Below are 14,096 nucleotides of genomic sequence, written 5' to 3' on the forward strand. Positions count from 1 at the left end.
GCCAACTGGGGACCAAGCATTCAAACATATGAGTCTTTGGTGGGGGTGGGGGGGCAGCATTCTCATCCCAAACCACAAACCATAAGACCAATTAAATGTTGTTTCTTTTATGAGTTACCTTGGTCACAGTGGTCTGTGGCAGCCATAGACTAGTAACTAAGACATTGTCCGAGGCACGGCTTCCACCCTGGAAACTTTCCGGGGACCCTAGGGCCCTACCACCAATCAAATCCATAACTTCAGACAGAACTCCGCCTCTCTCAGAGTTTCCAGTTCCTCTTCAGCCAAGCAAACAAGGTGACTCCTAGGTGATAAAGACCCATCTAGACCTTTGTTCTCTGAGTCTTTGGTCGGAAAGGTTCAGACGTGTTTCCTCTCCAGCCTAGATCCCTGGTAGCCTCAGGCAGCTATGCTGTGGGTATGAACTGATTCCCTTTGATGTTGCTTTCAGGGAATTCTCCAAACACACTCTCCTCACCCCCACTGCCTCCCTTAAATTACTAATGAATGTGTGAGGTGGTGTAAGAACCAGTTAGTGTTTGCTGGGCTCCTCTTCAGCCCCTCCCCCTCCCCCATTCTTCTCATTTGCAGGAGGGCTGCTCACCTCGGACACCACAGGTGAATTCCTGAGGGATTAGGGGGATTGGGTCTGGCAGAGCTGGTTCCTTCTAGCTTCACAACTCGTAGTGGTTAAAGACCCTCCTGATCTCTTGTCACGTTTCCATGCAATGGCAATGTCTTTCTTGAGAGTCTCATCTATTGGGAAAACAATTGTAATATCTGCCCCTTGTACTGCTTCTTGTTTTGAGGGTTGCACTGGTGATAATTGTCGCTGTAAAGATAAGTACCGGAGAAAATCAACTTGAAGGGAGGAATCACACATTTTCAGCTCTGAGAGGGCAGAGGTTTTGGTCCACAGTCTTTGGCTCCAGTGATGTTGGGCCTATGGTGGGATGGAGCACTAGGGTGGATGAAGCGGGTGCTTGTAACAGAGGCTCTTCAGACAGGAAATGGAGGAAAGGAGCAGAGGAAGAGACTAGAGCATGTAGCTCCTGAGGACAGGCCTCTTCCCTGCAGATCTTCCTCCTACTAGGTCTTGCCTGCAACTTGCGATTCCTTCATGTTTAAATCCATTAGGAGCTTACTTTGATATCTCAGAGCCCCCAGGAACCAACAGTTTCCTAAAAGCACATCAACTAGCAAACAAGCTCCCAGTTTATCAGTCCACGGGGACATTTCCTACAGAGACCCACTGGGGCATTTCCCACAAACAATCCCTAGTATATCAATCCCTTTGGGGGCATTTCCCAAACAGGTCCCCAGTATATCAGGCCTTGGGGCATTTTCTACAAACAGGCCCCCAGTATATCATGCATTTTGGGATGTTTCCCATAAACACATCACCAGTAAGTACATCGGCCTGTTGGGGCATTTTGAATGCAAGCCATAACACATGATTTTTTTTTTTAATATAACAGCCACCAGAAGGAGTTTCTGTTTCCTTCACTTATAGACGAGCAGAGCCATGGTGGTAGTGCCACTTACTGTGACAGACATGCGAAGGGGACACTGGAGTGGAAGAGGAGACTCGTGGCGATGTTAGCAGTGGAAGTGACATCACCACAGAGCCTTTGCTAAGTGTCAAGTCGGCAGTGGTGTTTGGAGTAAATCTGTATAGAGTGCCCCCACAGTAGCGCCCTCTGTCAATATAGAAGCTGCCTGGCAGCCCCAGAGAGTATGGGAGGCAGTTCAGGACATGTGTGATGTGTTGAACCAGGCGCTGGGGCTCACTGGGATGGTCTCTCTCATTGTTTTCTGAAGTGTCTGTGACGTTTCTTACATGTGGATCATGTGATGTTTTGCAATGTTTTAATTTTGTTGGTTCAGCTAGTGGGTGGATCTCATGCTTTAGAGAGAAAACCTCCTGATGCCACTTAATGACTTGGAACAAATGGGGGTGCTGGCTAGCGTCCCTTGGGCCTCTTTTGGATGCTTTCCTGTCTGTATTTAGCTGTGTTCTTCGGGAACAACCTGGGAGAAACACCAACGAGGGCAGAATTTTGACTAACGCATCCCCTCTCTTTTCTTCCATAGGCAAAAGAAGGGGAGTGTGGCTCACAAGCACTGGGTTGGACCTTCGAATCTGGTTAAATGCAAGCCTTGCCCCGTGGCACAGTCAGCGATGGTCTGCGGGTCTGACGGCCACACGTACACGTCCAAGGTTGGTCTTGTTGTTTTGCCTATAAAAATCACTGGAGGTCTGTTTGTCAAGTCTCTGTGCTTCTGTGGGCAGCCTGGTTGTTCTGGGCCTTGCCCTGGAGGAGACACAGACTCTGAACTAGATAATTCTGGCCAAGGAGATTGAGATTGCAGTGGCTGAAGGCCAAGGGGGGAGTGAGACATACAATGCAGAATTTGACCCAGTGAGAAGCAGCCTAGGAGTTGGTGCTACTGGTGGAGAAGCAGAGCCCTGGTATTTCCCACCTCAGCTGCCTCCTTGGCTTTCAGTGATGTTTTATAGAGTGGCGTCTATAGCTAGTGAGTCCTTATAAAGAATACCTCTGGGTCACATTGCTGTGCGAGTCTCAAGCGTTTCTGCCCCATCCCTTGTGCCTTTCTCACAGTGCACATCGTTGTGTTGTCTGTGCTGCCCAGGCTGATCTTCATAGCGCAAACCACACAAGCCTGGGACAATCTCCTCCCTGCTGCTCTCTTCAGGCTTAGTGGCATCATAGAGCCCAGGGCTGCTTTCCCTCCGTGCTTTCTGTGGTGCACAGACCAGCTAGACTCATGTCTTCCGTTTTAGTGCTCCAGGAGGGTAGCCATGGCACAGTCAGTCCATTTACTCGCTCGGTGGGTATCGTTGGCAGCCTTGCTGTGTTCCAGACAGTGTGCTAAGAGCTAAGACAACACAATCTAGTAGAGCTAAAGCAGATGACTTTTGTCTTGGGCAGAGTCAATCCTCCCCCTCTCCAAGTGCAGACCTACTCTGGGAGTTAGAACTATTCTGTCCGTGCTCAGGGCTAGTGCATCCTGCCCACAAACCACCAGCACATCTCAGTTTCTCCTTCCTTCGTCCTCCTGATCTCAGATAGAATTGATTAGAAACAGATTTTAGTAATGGTCTGATTCTGATACCTGAAACATGTATAGGTTAGCGGGTTTACAAGCATCACTGAAAATTTATTCTTGTCCCCCCTCCCCATTCTTGAAGTTAGGTCCTGCTTTTATTTTCTTTCACTGAAACCCAGATGCCAGGCATGTGGACAGTTGCCAAGAGGGCAAGGTAAAACGCAAAGTTGACATAGCAAGTCCTGGGAAGACCTGAGCTGCAGAGCCACAGTGCCCTGTCTAATGCATTGGCCCAAAGGGCTGTCAGTTGCCCAAGAACTGTGTCAGAACCCTTGCTGATCAAAGCTCTCCTATAGTCTGGCCTGTGTATGAAGTAGGGGCTGCTTTCAGGTGCAGGTGGATAACTTGCTTATAACGCAGGATTTTTACTGGGAAAATTCCACCCCAATGACTCCTCCCTTTTGGAAGAGAACTGGCCTCAACTGAGTCAAGCCAAGCACTCAGAGGCCTTCCCCATCCCCAAAACCACTGTTTTGATGAGATGAGTCTACATTCCCTAGCCTCGCACAACTATTTTCCTGGAGCAAAAGAAAAAGACGTAAGGTAGCTCATCGAACGTTGTCGTTAGTATATGATATGTCCATCTTCCGCTGCCATCATAAAGTGCCTGAGATAATCAGCTTTCAGAGGAGGATAGTTAGTCTTGGCTGGTGGCCTCAGAGGTCTCATCCCATCATTTGGCGTCATTGCTTTGGGCTTGGGCAGGCACAGTTCAACCTGGAGGTACTTGCCATGAGACATAAGAGTTCCATTCATCGGGGCTGGGGATTTAGCTCAGTGGTAGAGCGCTTACCTAGGAAGCGCAAGGCCCTGGGTTCGGTCCCCAGCTCCAAAAAAAAGAACCAAAAAAAAAAAAAAAAAGAGTTCCATTCATCGTATGGTGGCCATGCAAAGGAAAAGAATTGAATGGACCTGAGACCCCAATATCTTCAGCTAAAGGACACTAGGGGCTTTCTTCAGCCTTACACCCACCACCTCAGGTCAAGACTAGGCCAAGTACCAGCTTCCCATCTCGGGTCAAGGCTAGGCCAAGTTCCATTCTTCACCCACAGTTCTCTGGAGAAGCAGGGACAGTCTTGAAAAACCAACAAATATTCTGACTGATAGTCACCTGACCCCCTGGATAGAGTTCAAATGAGTGTCATATGCTTGCTAGCCAATAGAGTCAAAGGTCAATATGCTTAGCCAATAAGCTTAAACTATAACCTTGCTGATGTAACCTGTACCCCTAAAAAGTATAAAAACTGCCTGTTACAGCCATTTGGGGTTGCCTTCCAGTCACTTGCCACAAGGGGTGATTGAAGGTTGACCCCAACGCGCCAGAAAATAAACCTCTTGTGTTTGCATCGAACTCCATCCTCATTTCTCATTTGGGGGGTGGGAGGGTCTCCTGGTGGTTAAGACTCACTTCGAGCCTTCACCACCATGGACATAGTCTCAGTGATGTAACCTCTTCCCTCTGAGTTCTACCTTCCGAAGGTCCTACTGTCTTCAGTAGTACCATGGACTGGGGTCAAGCCTTTGACACTTAGGCTGTTGATAGGTATTCCAGATCCAAACAACAGTAAGGTTCCTTGGGACATGACATGACAGATTATGACGCTCATGGTCTTCTCCCTGGGTGTATGTGGTCTATCCACTTCAATGACATTAAAATTAAAAAGCAGAGTTGTGAGACCAGGAAGCTGTGGGACCAGAAAGAATAGGCCTGGAGAAGAGTGGGATTGAGACCTGTTCAAACCCTGGAAATCTCATCCTTGAGATTGGAAGGAGTAGGACCTCTCCCTCTCCCCTGCCTTGGACCTTCATGTCCTGATATGTAGCACTGTGGCCCTACTCTTACCTCACCAGAGGTCACATAGCCATAGCTAGTAGCCAGGTTAAATTTCCTCTCTCCTTATAAGGTCATGTCCAGCAGCACCTGAAACTCCGTCCTATGCAAATGAGGCATCCCTAGAACTCTGGCTTGGACCAATGATGTACACTCAACTGAGTCCCTACTCATCCCCAAAGGTTTAAAATGACCTTTGTCCCCACCAATTAAACTGAACCAGCTCTTCAAAGCTGTTCCTGGATATGTGTGTTCTTTACCGGTGCACTCACTGCTAATCAAGGCCCTGTACTGCACCCACCTGCCTGGGCTAAGCTTCCTGTGGCTACTCTGATGGGAAGAAGTGCTCACAGAGCTGCACAGACTTCTGGGAATGACAGCATTGTAGAGGAGGTGATGTTGGGTCCTGGTTCAAGTGTCCCCTTGTTCTGCCTTTGCTCCTTGTTAATATCACAAATCAAATATGGTTGAGTCCTAAGCCTTGTACTTAAGGCCTTCGAGGCAGAGGCCAGTTGTTAACCATTATGGTATTCAGTGGGGCTTTCCCCCAGAGGGCATATATCCATTTGGTCAGGTTTGCTTTTTTTTGTTGTTGTTTTTACTTATTACCCCTAAAGGGGCCTCTTGTTTACTCAGGTTCAAAAAGACGTTCAGGTCATACAGACAAACTTTGGAGAATGCTAACAGAGGCTCAGCTAACATGACTGAATGAATTAACTAGTAACAATCACTGACATCCTATCCCCTGGAGCTATGGCCTTTCTAGGTCATCAATGCTGGAAAACAGAAGACTGAAGACTGGAGGAGATTGTGGTGTGCATGGAGGCAGAAGTGATTTTATTCGATGAAGTCAAACCTATGAAAATAATCTTCAGCCAAAGTCCAGCCCAGGCCTGGCACCACCGTAGGCAAGCGGGCCCTGTTTTCCAGTTGAATTGTCCATCTCTTCAGGATGGGCCTGATGGCGGTAGAGAGTCAATGAAGGCAGAACAAAGGAGCCAGCTTTTCAGGCTGGCCATGAAGCAGGTGGCTTTCCAGGGGACACATTGGCCAAGCTTTGTTTCTGCCTCTGCCCAGGAGAGTTGGAGTCTTCTAGAACCAGTAGACAGGGGTTACACTCAGGAGTGGCATTCTACAGCAGGGATTTCCCAACACATCAACCCCAGAGGTACCACGTAGAGGTCTGACTCCTTAGAACCTAAGATGGGTGCACAAGCTTGCAGTCTCGAGATGACAGATGGCGTCACATGGAGAGCAAACCCAACGTTGCCGCTCGCTGCAGAGTGTGAAGCAGGCTCTGACCCTTACTTAGCCTCTAGGCGAGAAAGTGTCACGTCACTTTCTTAATTTCTTTTTTTTTTTTTTTGACATATTCTTCCCTCCGCAAAGAACGAATGTATTACAGAAGCTCAACGGTCGGTGTTAAACAGGGCGCTGAAGAGCAGAGTCATCGTGCAGGTCCAAAACGGGGAGAATGCCCCATTTGCGTGGGGCTTGTAAGGGAGACAGGCACACTGGAAAGCAACCTACTTTGATTACAGCAGGTGGTCAGTCACATACAAGTTTACGTACTTGGAGGCCAGACCTCGTGGGAGGATATTAAGTTATTAAGTACACCGATCTTGGGTGGGATTAATGTTAACCGTGTGGATAAAGTTCTCCCAAGAATGAGCTGTTCTTTAAAGAGTGAGACTGGATCCCACCTCAGGCCTTGGGCTCCTACGTCATAATGCTTCTTACAGTTGTTCTCACTGTGATGCCATTACCATGACAATTATGGGGCATGTGGTTGCCAAGGGACTCTCTGAGCCCAACAAAAACTTTTTCTTCCTACATTACCCAACCTCAGGCATTTCGTCATAGCAGCAGGGGGTTAAGACGATCGTTGCTTAGATAAGGGGCATTGAAGGCACTTTGGGAGCACTGAGTAGGGTCACCCTCATTAGTTTAGAGGAATAGGCAGTTGTGTCAGAGAAAGCCATGGTTCTAGCAAGATCTTGTGGCTGAAAAGAATCATCCATCGAAAGGAACAGGATCTAGATCAGCAAAAGGGGAGAAGGGCTTGAAGAATAAAAGAAAGGCAAGGTACACAGAGGGGCTCAGGCAGTGTCATTGTGATGGGTCACCTGTCAGAGAGTTGGGCTGATACAGAAACTCCATGCCCATAAAGGACATGCTCCCAGCATGCCTTGCCCTGTGCAATCTCTGAAGGGGTAGGGGTATTTTCTTCCACAGCAGCCCTTAAAACCACATCTCTTCCTTGCATCCAGACGTGAGTGAGCCCATTTGCTGACTATAGAGAAACGATCAGTCACACTCAGCCGTTTGAAGACCACAAAGTTGGAACTTCGGCTTGTAAGATTTGGGGTAATCCCATCAAAGAGTCCCAGTCTAGGATTCGGCTGCCTTCGTGTAGAGTGGCAGTGTGTGGGATGGGACCGTATGCTGGTGACAGAGGGACCTACTGGCATCAAGACCGTCACAGTGGTTTTTTGACATGTGTAGGAAACAGGGAAGATTAGCCTGGCCTTGGTGACTGATGGATTTGAAACACATAAAAGTTATCCCAGATACAGGCTCGGCGTACGGGCACATCTTCATCCTAGCAGAGCTTTCGAATCCCTCGGTCAGCAGAGTTAGGATGTGCCTGTTATGTTTGGAGCACGGTCATTTGCAAACCTCTCTGCTTTCTCTGCTTGTCTCTGTGTAGCTCGATGGAGGCTAAAAGGATAGAGCGGGAACAGAGAGTCCAGGCTGCTGTTGGATTTTGTCTCCGTTCATCAGGGAACTTTGTGGTCATGTTGCATTCAGGGGGGCTAGCCTGGGTTTCCTTTAGAAACAGTAGCAGATCCAGAGTGATGCTTAGGTCTTGGGAGCTCAGAGAGGGCCAGGGGTGGGGCCTGGCTGAGACTGCTTTTTGTAGCATGAAATATTTAAAAGACAATTCCCATGATACAGCTGCCACGCACGCCCCACGCTCCCAAATTCCCGTAGCTGGCAGAACCCAGCTGAGTCACCATGCGAAGGAAAACACCACACAATCTTAGTTTATAATCAACAGGTAACAGAATCACTGGGCACAGCAACCAGCATCCTAGTTTGTAAGCTATTCCAATTTATAAAAGCGGATCCCAGCAGATCCACCACCTGAACTGGGGGGGCGCAGGGGTTCTCCCCTACCTACATTGTGTCCTTCATCATCTCTTCAGTCCAAAAGGCCTTATCTTTCTCCTGCTTCCCCTCTGCCACACCCCAACCTGGAAGTCCCGCCCACTCATTCAGTGATTGGCTCCTTGAAATCTTTATTCATTAGGGGAAGGTTCTGCCACAGGGTCTCAAACAGGAAAATGGTATCCAATATGGCTTCCCGTGCACCTGACGTCCACGACTCTTCCCCATTCGGGTACTTGCTATCCAGGACTGCCGCCCACACGGTACTTAAAATGCAGGAGCCTTTCTTATGAAGGGTACATGATTCGAACATATTTCTTTCAATTCAGATACCTGGACCAATCAGAACCTGGCCCTGGAGGGAGTTTCATTGCTCGGATCTTTCCCGGGGAGTTTGTTGGCCATGTTGGCTGTGGCTCTGAGAACTACAATGGCTCCTTTCCAAACCAGGATGTGGGACTGGCCTCGCTCAATGGCACAGGGTTCTGGAGAGTTAGCGCTGCCGTTCCCTGGCACCTGCCTGGCTGTTGATAATTGGAAAACAAGCAGGCAAACACCCATCTGGTCTCCTCCTCTCCTCCCCACATCTACTTCCTTAAAAGCTGTTAAGCAATTAGCAAATGGGTCGTTTACGTCTAGACACCGAAGAAAGATGCAGAGTTAAGAACTGCTGTGAGAGAAAATGGGTTCTTTAGGTTCTGAAAGTGCACGGGAGGGCGGGGGAGGCGGGGAGCGGTTGCTTTACAGGGCTGGCATTTCTTCCAGCACGTTGTCACCATGGATTATATCTTTGCTGGGGCATCTTAATAGTTTCTAACAACCACTACCAAGGAAAGGTCGTGTTTGAAGTTCTTGGCCGATTTTCCAGGAACAGGAAACTCAGTGGATGGAGGCTGACTGGGAGGTGTAGTACGTGAGACTCCTCCAGATAGCTTTAGACGCTGTCTTTGGCTTCTAGGATGCCTGACCTGTGAGCATTCCTGCCGCGAGAGGGTCGTTATCCCCCTTTGCTTGTCATTACTTTAGGCTGGGAGTAGAGGCATCTGGGCTAGGTCTGCTCCCTGCAGACCCATGCCACGTGAATGGTCATCACTTGGAAACGGCCCCTGAGACAGAGAGAGCTTTGTAGTTGATGAAGAAAATCAAAGAGTTGGAAACGATAGGTGGAACACATACATCTGCACACTGGAGCCGGGCGCTCTGTAAAGCGGTGAAGGCAGAAGGGTGGCTGCTCATGGTCCCCTTGGAGGGACAGCACTGTGAGACAGTCACCTGCTCTGTCTATGCGGGGGGGGGGGGGGGGGGAGAGAAAGGGAAAGAGGAGGAGAGAGAGAGGAGAGAGGGAGGGAGGAAGGGAGGGAGGGTGGGAGGGAGAGAGGGGAGGGAGGGAGGGACAGACTGACAGACTCAATGAGAGAGGAGAGGTCTGGTAAGTGGCTCTGGAGTCAGATCCAGGACTTGTTTTTTTTGTTTGTTTGTTTTTGTTTTTTTGTTTTTTGTTTTTGTTTTTTGTTGTTGTTGTTATTGTTGTTGTTGTTGCACAGAAAAGGCCAACAAAGAGGCTTTGTAACTGAAGAGCTCCTTGGCGGTGGTTTCTAGCTGGCTCTAAGCGATTCTGCTTCCTACATCAGGAAGTTCAAGATTTCGGGAGGAGTCCGGCCACCATAGATGGCAGGTGGCCCAGTTTGCCTTCCCCCCCTCGGGCCATATTCATTTACAACTTCCTGTCTTAGTCTCAGGGAGTCAGATGTCATTTGGTAATGAGAGCTCATTTCTGTGGCAACCTTCAGCTATTTTAAATACTTTTTGCTCTAGTTTTATCGTCCCCGCCCTGTTTACTGGCCTTCCCCGAGGAGTAAGTGTAAACAGTATTTATAATTAGCTGTGTATTCGCAGGGATAGTGACTCCAGCCTCTGTGACAAAAGCCTTACATAAAATAGAGGCGTCAGGGCGTCAGGTTTGGCTTCCAGTTCTCTCAAAAGCAACATAGAACAGAGGCGCCGCCTCCAGACTGGGCCTGCCCAGGATCCATTTAGCTTGGTGTTCTGCCATCCACAGTACTTACAGAAGTGACGCTTTGCCTATGGGCGAGGCATGGCTATGCCCAGCCAGTCCAGTTGAAACCAGGAAGGAAAGTAGGAACCATTCATAAGTCACCTCCCTCACCTGTTCGTGTCCCGTGAGCTAAAATTACCTCGTAGGCCCCATCGAGCTGCAAAGGAGGCTGGGAGTGTAGGTTTAGTATTAGGCAGCCCATCTGCGCCCATCTGAAATTTGACAGCTAGCTAAAGGACGGACGAATGCCTCATCTTGCAGCAGCTACCATGACAGCATGAGCAGTACTAAGGAGGCAGGTGGTCCTTGCTAAGTCTCTGTTAAATGCTCTGCATTGAGTTTCTGTGCCAAGTGGTGCCTTATTTCTTGTTGTTTCAATGATTTTCAAAACACAGTGAGCTGGTCAGTCTCTGTGCACAAGCTCAGGTCATCTGGAAACAGGGATCCTTAATTGAGAAAATGGCTCCATCAGATTGGCCTTTGGGCAAGTCTGTAGGGCCTTTGTTTGATCATGATTGATGTGGGAGGGCCCCACCTACTGTGGGCAGTGCTAACACTGAGTAGTTAATCCTGGGTTTTATTTTAAAACAAAAAAAAATCAAAGTGAAAAAGCCACAGGGATCAAGTCAGTCAGTGAAGTCTGTTCATCTCTGCTCCCCTTCCTGCCTCCGGTTCCTGCCTTGTGTTCCTGCCCTGGATAAGCCCTTCTCCTCCCAAGTAACTTTTAGTCATCATTTTTTTGCCACAGGAAGAGGCAGCAAACTAGGACACACACTCATGAGTAAAATACCAGTGTTAGCTCCAAAGTATTCATTGACTTGGTAGAGAGACAGCAATAAGATCAGCGCAGCTTGGGGTCACAAAGTCAGTGTTTGAACCCCAGTCTGGCTGGGGTCACAGCTTTTACTCTGCAAATAAAAACCTCGGAAAAGCTCTATTATACCAGCTGTGTCATCATAATACCTCAGACTTTAAATGACAGGACTATGAACCTCAAACTTAGATTAAACCATTCTCTCTCTCCCTCTCTCTCTCTCTCTCTCTCTCTCTCTCTCTCTCTCTCTCTCTCTTTATACACATAGCACACACACAGAGGTGCACGCACACATACACATATACATACACATACACTTTGAGACTTCCCAACTATGTTGGTCTTTTTGCTGTCCCGCCCCCATTAATACTTTGGAATTAATAGTGGTATTTACTCATGAGTGTGTAACTTGCTTTCTATTGCCATGATAAAAATGATGATCAAAAATCACTTGGTAGGGAGAGAGAGGGCTTATCCAGGACAGTTCAAAGTAGGCTGGCTATCTATCTATCTATCTATCTATCTATCTATCTATCTATCTATCATCTATTATCTATCTATAATCTATCATCTATCTATAATCTATCTGTCTATAATCTACCTACCTACCTATCATCTAACATCTATCTATCTATAATCTATCTATAATCTACCTACCTATCTATAATCTATCTACCTATATCTATCTATAATCTATTACCTATCTGTCTATAATCTATCATTTATCTATCTGTAATCTATCTGTAATCTACCTATCTATCTATAATCTACCTATCTATCTATCTATCTAGATATCTGGATATAGCTATATAGATATAGACTGGTAGATTGATACATAAGGTTTGGGAGTCCTCTGGGACAGCAAGGCCTTGTTGGGAGCTAGGGAAGCTCTGTGAGTAATATGGTGTATCTCCCACCCTTTCGCCTGCTGGCTCGTCCTGCCTTCTGCAGAGAGACTCTTTCTCTTTGCTAACAAGATGGATTCGAAAGCCTTAGTCACCTTGTTTTCATATTAGCAGCTCGAAGGAAATCTACCTAGCCTGTGTTTGGACCTCAGGGAAGGCCTCTAATTGGCTCATTTTGAATCATAAGACATCTCTTATTCGAGTCCTTGTCCGGGCTAATGAGGCTCTGTGAGTGGCCTGCTTTGGCCTTGCAAGCCCCACTTCACTGTGATGAAGAAAAAGACTTTTAATAAAAGGAAAAGAGGACGGGCACATTTTAACAGTGTACATTTCAAAAATAGCCTTTCTGCTTCAGATGTGGTAACTTCTTTGAGGCCATCATCTAAGTAGCAGTAGTTTGAGCCAGTGTAAGAATGCTTTAACACCTTGTGTTGTGTGTGTGAGTGCACACACGTGTGCATGTGTCTGTGTACATGTGAGTGTGCATGTGCATATGTAAGCATGTGTGTGTGTTCATGCATGCATGTGAGTTGCATGTGTGTGTATGTGTGTGTGTGCATATGTGTGTGTGTCTGTGAGTTTATATACCATGTGCATGCATCCATGCTACATGCTTGAGGAGACCAGATGAGGAGAGGCCCAGATGTAAATGACTGATATTTTCCTTTATCACCCTCTGCGTCAGTTTTTGGAAACTGTGTCTGTCACTAAACCTGAAGCATGCTGGTTCAGCTAGACTGACTGGCTGGCGAGCTCCTGGGATCTGTCTGTCTCCACCCCTTAATGTTGGGCAGGCACAGGAGACAGTGCCTGGCTTTAATTTGGGTCTTCTTGCACAGTAAGTATTCTTAGCCAGTCAGCCAGCTCCCCAGCAGGAATGGGAGCAGAAGGTGCAGGGGGAGCAGGACCCCATATAGGGACGTGAGAAAAAGATGATTCTTTATACTGAGAATGTTGTCTAATTAAAGAGAGGAAACCCCTAAATAAGGTAGAGTGTTCATTGAATACAGAATTCTTTGAAGCCCTTGGCCTAATCCTTAAGACTTTCTTCAGAACATGGGACCCATGAATCGTCAGTTTTCTTTGTCCCTTTTCTTTTACAATGTGCCAAGATAACACTGTCTTTTGGCTTTCTAGGATACACTACTGGGCCAAATGGTTATTGTGACATTTTCAGGAAGCACAGATGTTCATACTCCATCCACAGCAAAGAATCCTGGATTTACTCAGACCTCTTCGGTATGCAGATTCCTCATAGAAGTTAGAGACGGAAGCAATTTGAGTCATCAGTGCGCCACTTATTTCTATGTTCTTTATGCAAAAACATGTTTAACAGACATATGAAGAATAGACCTTTTATTTCTTCTTTGTAGATGTCCCCAGGTAAAACATCATGTAATTAGTTAATGCCTTTGTTAGAAACACATTAGGAAAAGGAGCCGTCTTGCTGCCAGTTCTGCTGAATGCACAAGTAAGCTATTGATAAAGACCTTACCTGAGCATGATGAGGGTTGGTTCCTCCCCCCCCCACCCCAGGAGATGAGAAGACGGGCGAGGTGAATGGCAAAGCACATGAGACCTCTATCTACCAACTGCTTAAAAGACAGAAAGGTCCCAGGGCAGAACGAGCATGCACAGTGCTACAAATCCAATTACGTCACAACAGACACCTTTAATCAAGCTGTTACATTGTTGCTTTCTTTAAAGGGAGCAAACAAAACCTCCCCTTTGGACATATTGCTCACAGGAGTACAGCCATGCCTCCTTCTCAGTGCTTTCCAAGAGAGCAGCTCAGCCTCAGACATTGTCAGTACTGAAGGAACTCTGCTCCTTTCTTTTTTTTGGGGGGGGGGGAAGCTGGGTACCGAACCCAGAGCCTTGCGCTTGCTAGGCAAGCGCTCTACCACTGAGCTAAATCCCCAACCCCAACTCTGCTCCTTTCTAAGCCTTGGATTAGGACCTAGACACCATGTGAGGGGATTAAGGAATTCCTTGCTCTTTATTAGGCTTTGGTTAGAACGTACCCAACTGTGCCACACTTGACCATTGAAGGTGATGGCTCCAGTGGTGCCCTCACTTCCACCAAAGCATTTCCCCCTTTCTGAAATCAGTAAAAAGTCGGGCATTTTCATATTGTCTTATTCAGAACCAATGACTGAACTCAGAGGCTCCTGAATGCTTTCTGCC

General features: G+C 47.4%; 1 protein-coding gene across 2 annotated transcripts in view; it reads left to right on the forward strand.

Annotated features, from left to right (window-relative positions):
* Nucleotides 1-14,096, forward strand: part of Spock1 (sparc/osteonectin, cwcv and kazal like domains proteoglycan 1) — a 480,034-nt gene that overhangs the window by 352,541 nt on the left and 113,397 nt on the right. For both annotated transcript variants that reach the window (XM_087590365.1, NM_001271297.1), the window contains 1 exon segment: nt 2,095-2,221. In XM_087590365.1, coding sequence (XP_087446491.1) covers nt 2,183-2,221 — 39 coding nt within the window. In that variant the 5' untranslated portion in view covers nt 2,095-2,182.

This window comes from Rattus norvegicus, chromosome 17 (genome assembly GCF_021556685.1).
Source record: "Rattus norvegicus strain SHRSP/BbbUtx chromosome 17, alternate assembly SHRSP_T2T, whole genome shotgun sequence".
Taxonomy (NCBI): Eukaryota; Metazoa; Chordata; class Mammalia; order Rodentia; family Muridae; genus Rattus; species Rattus norvegicus.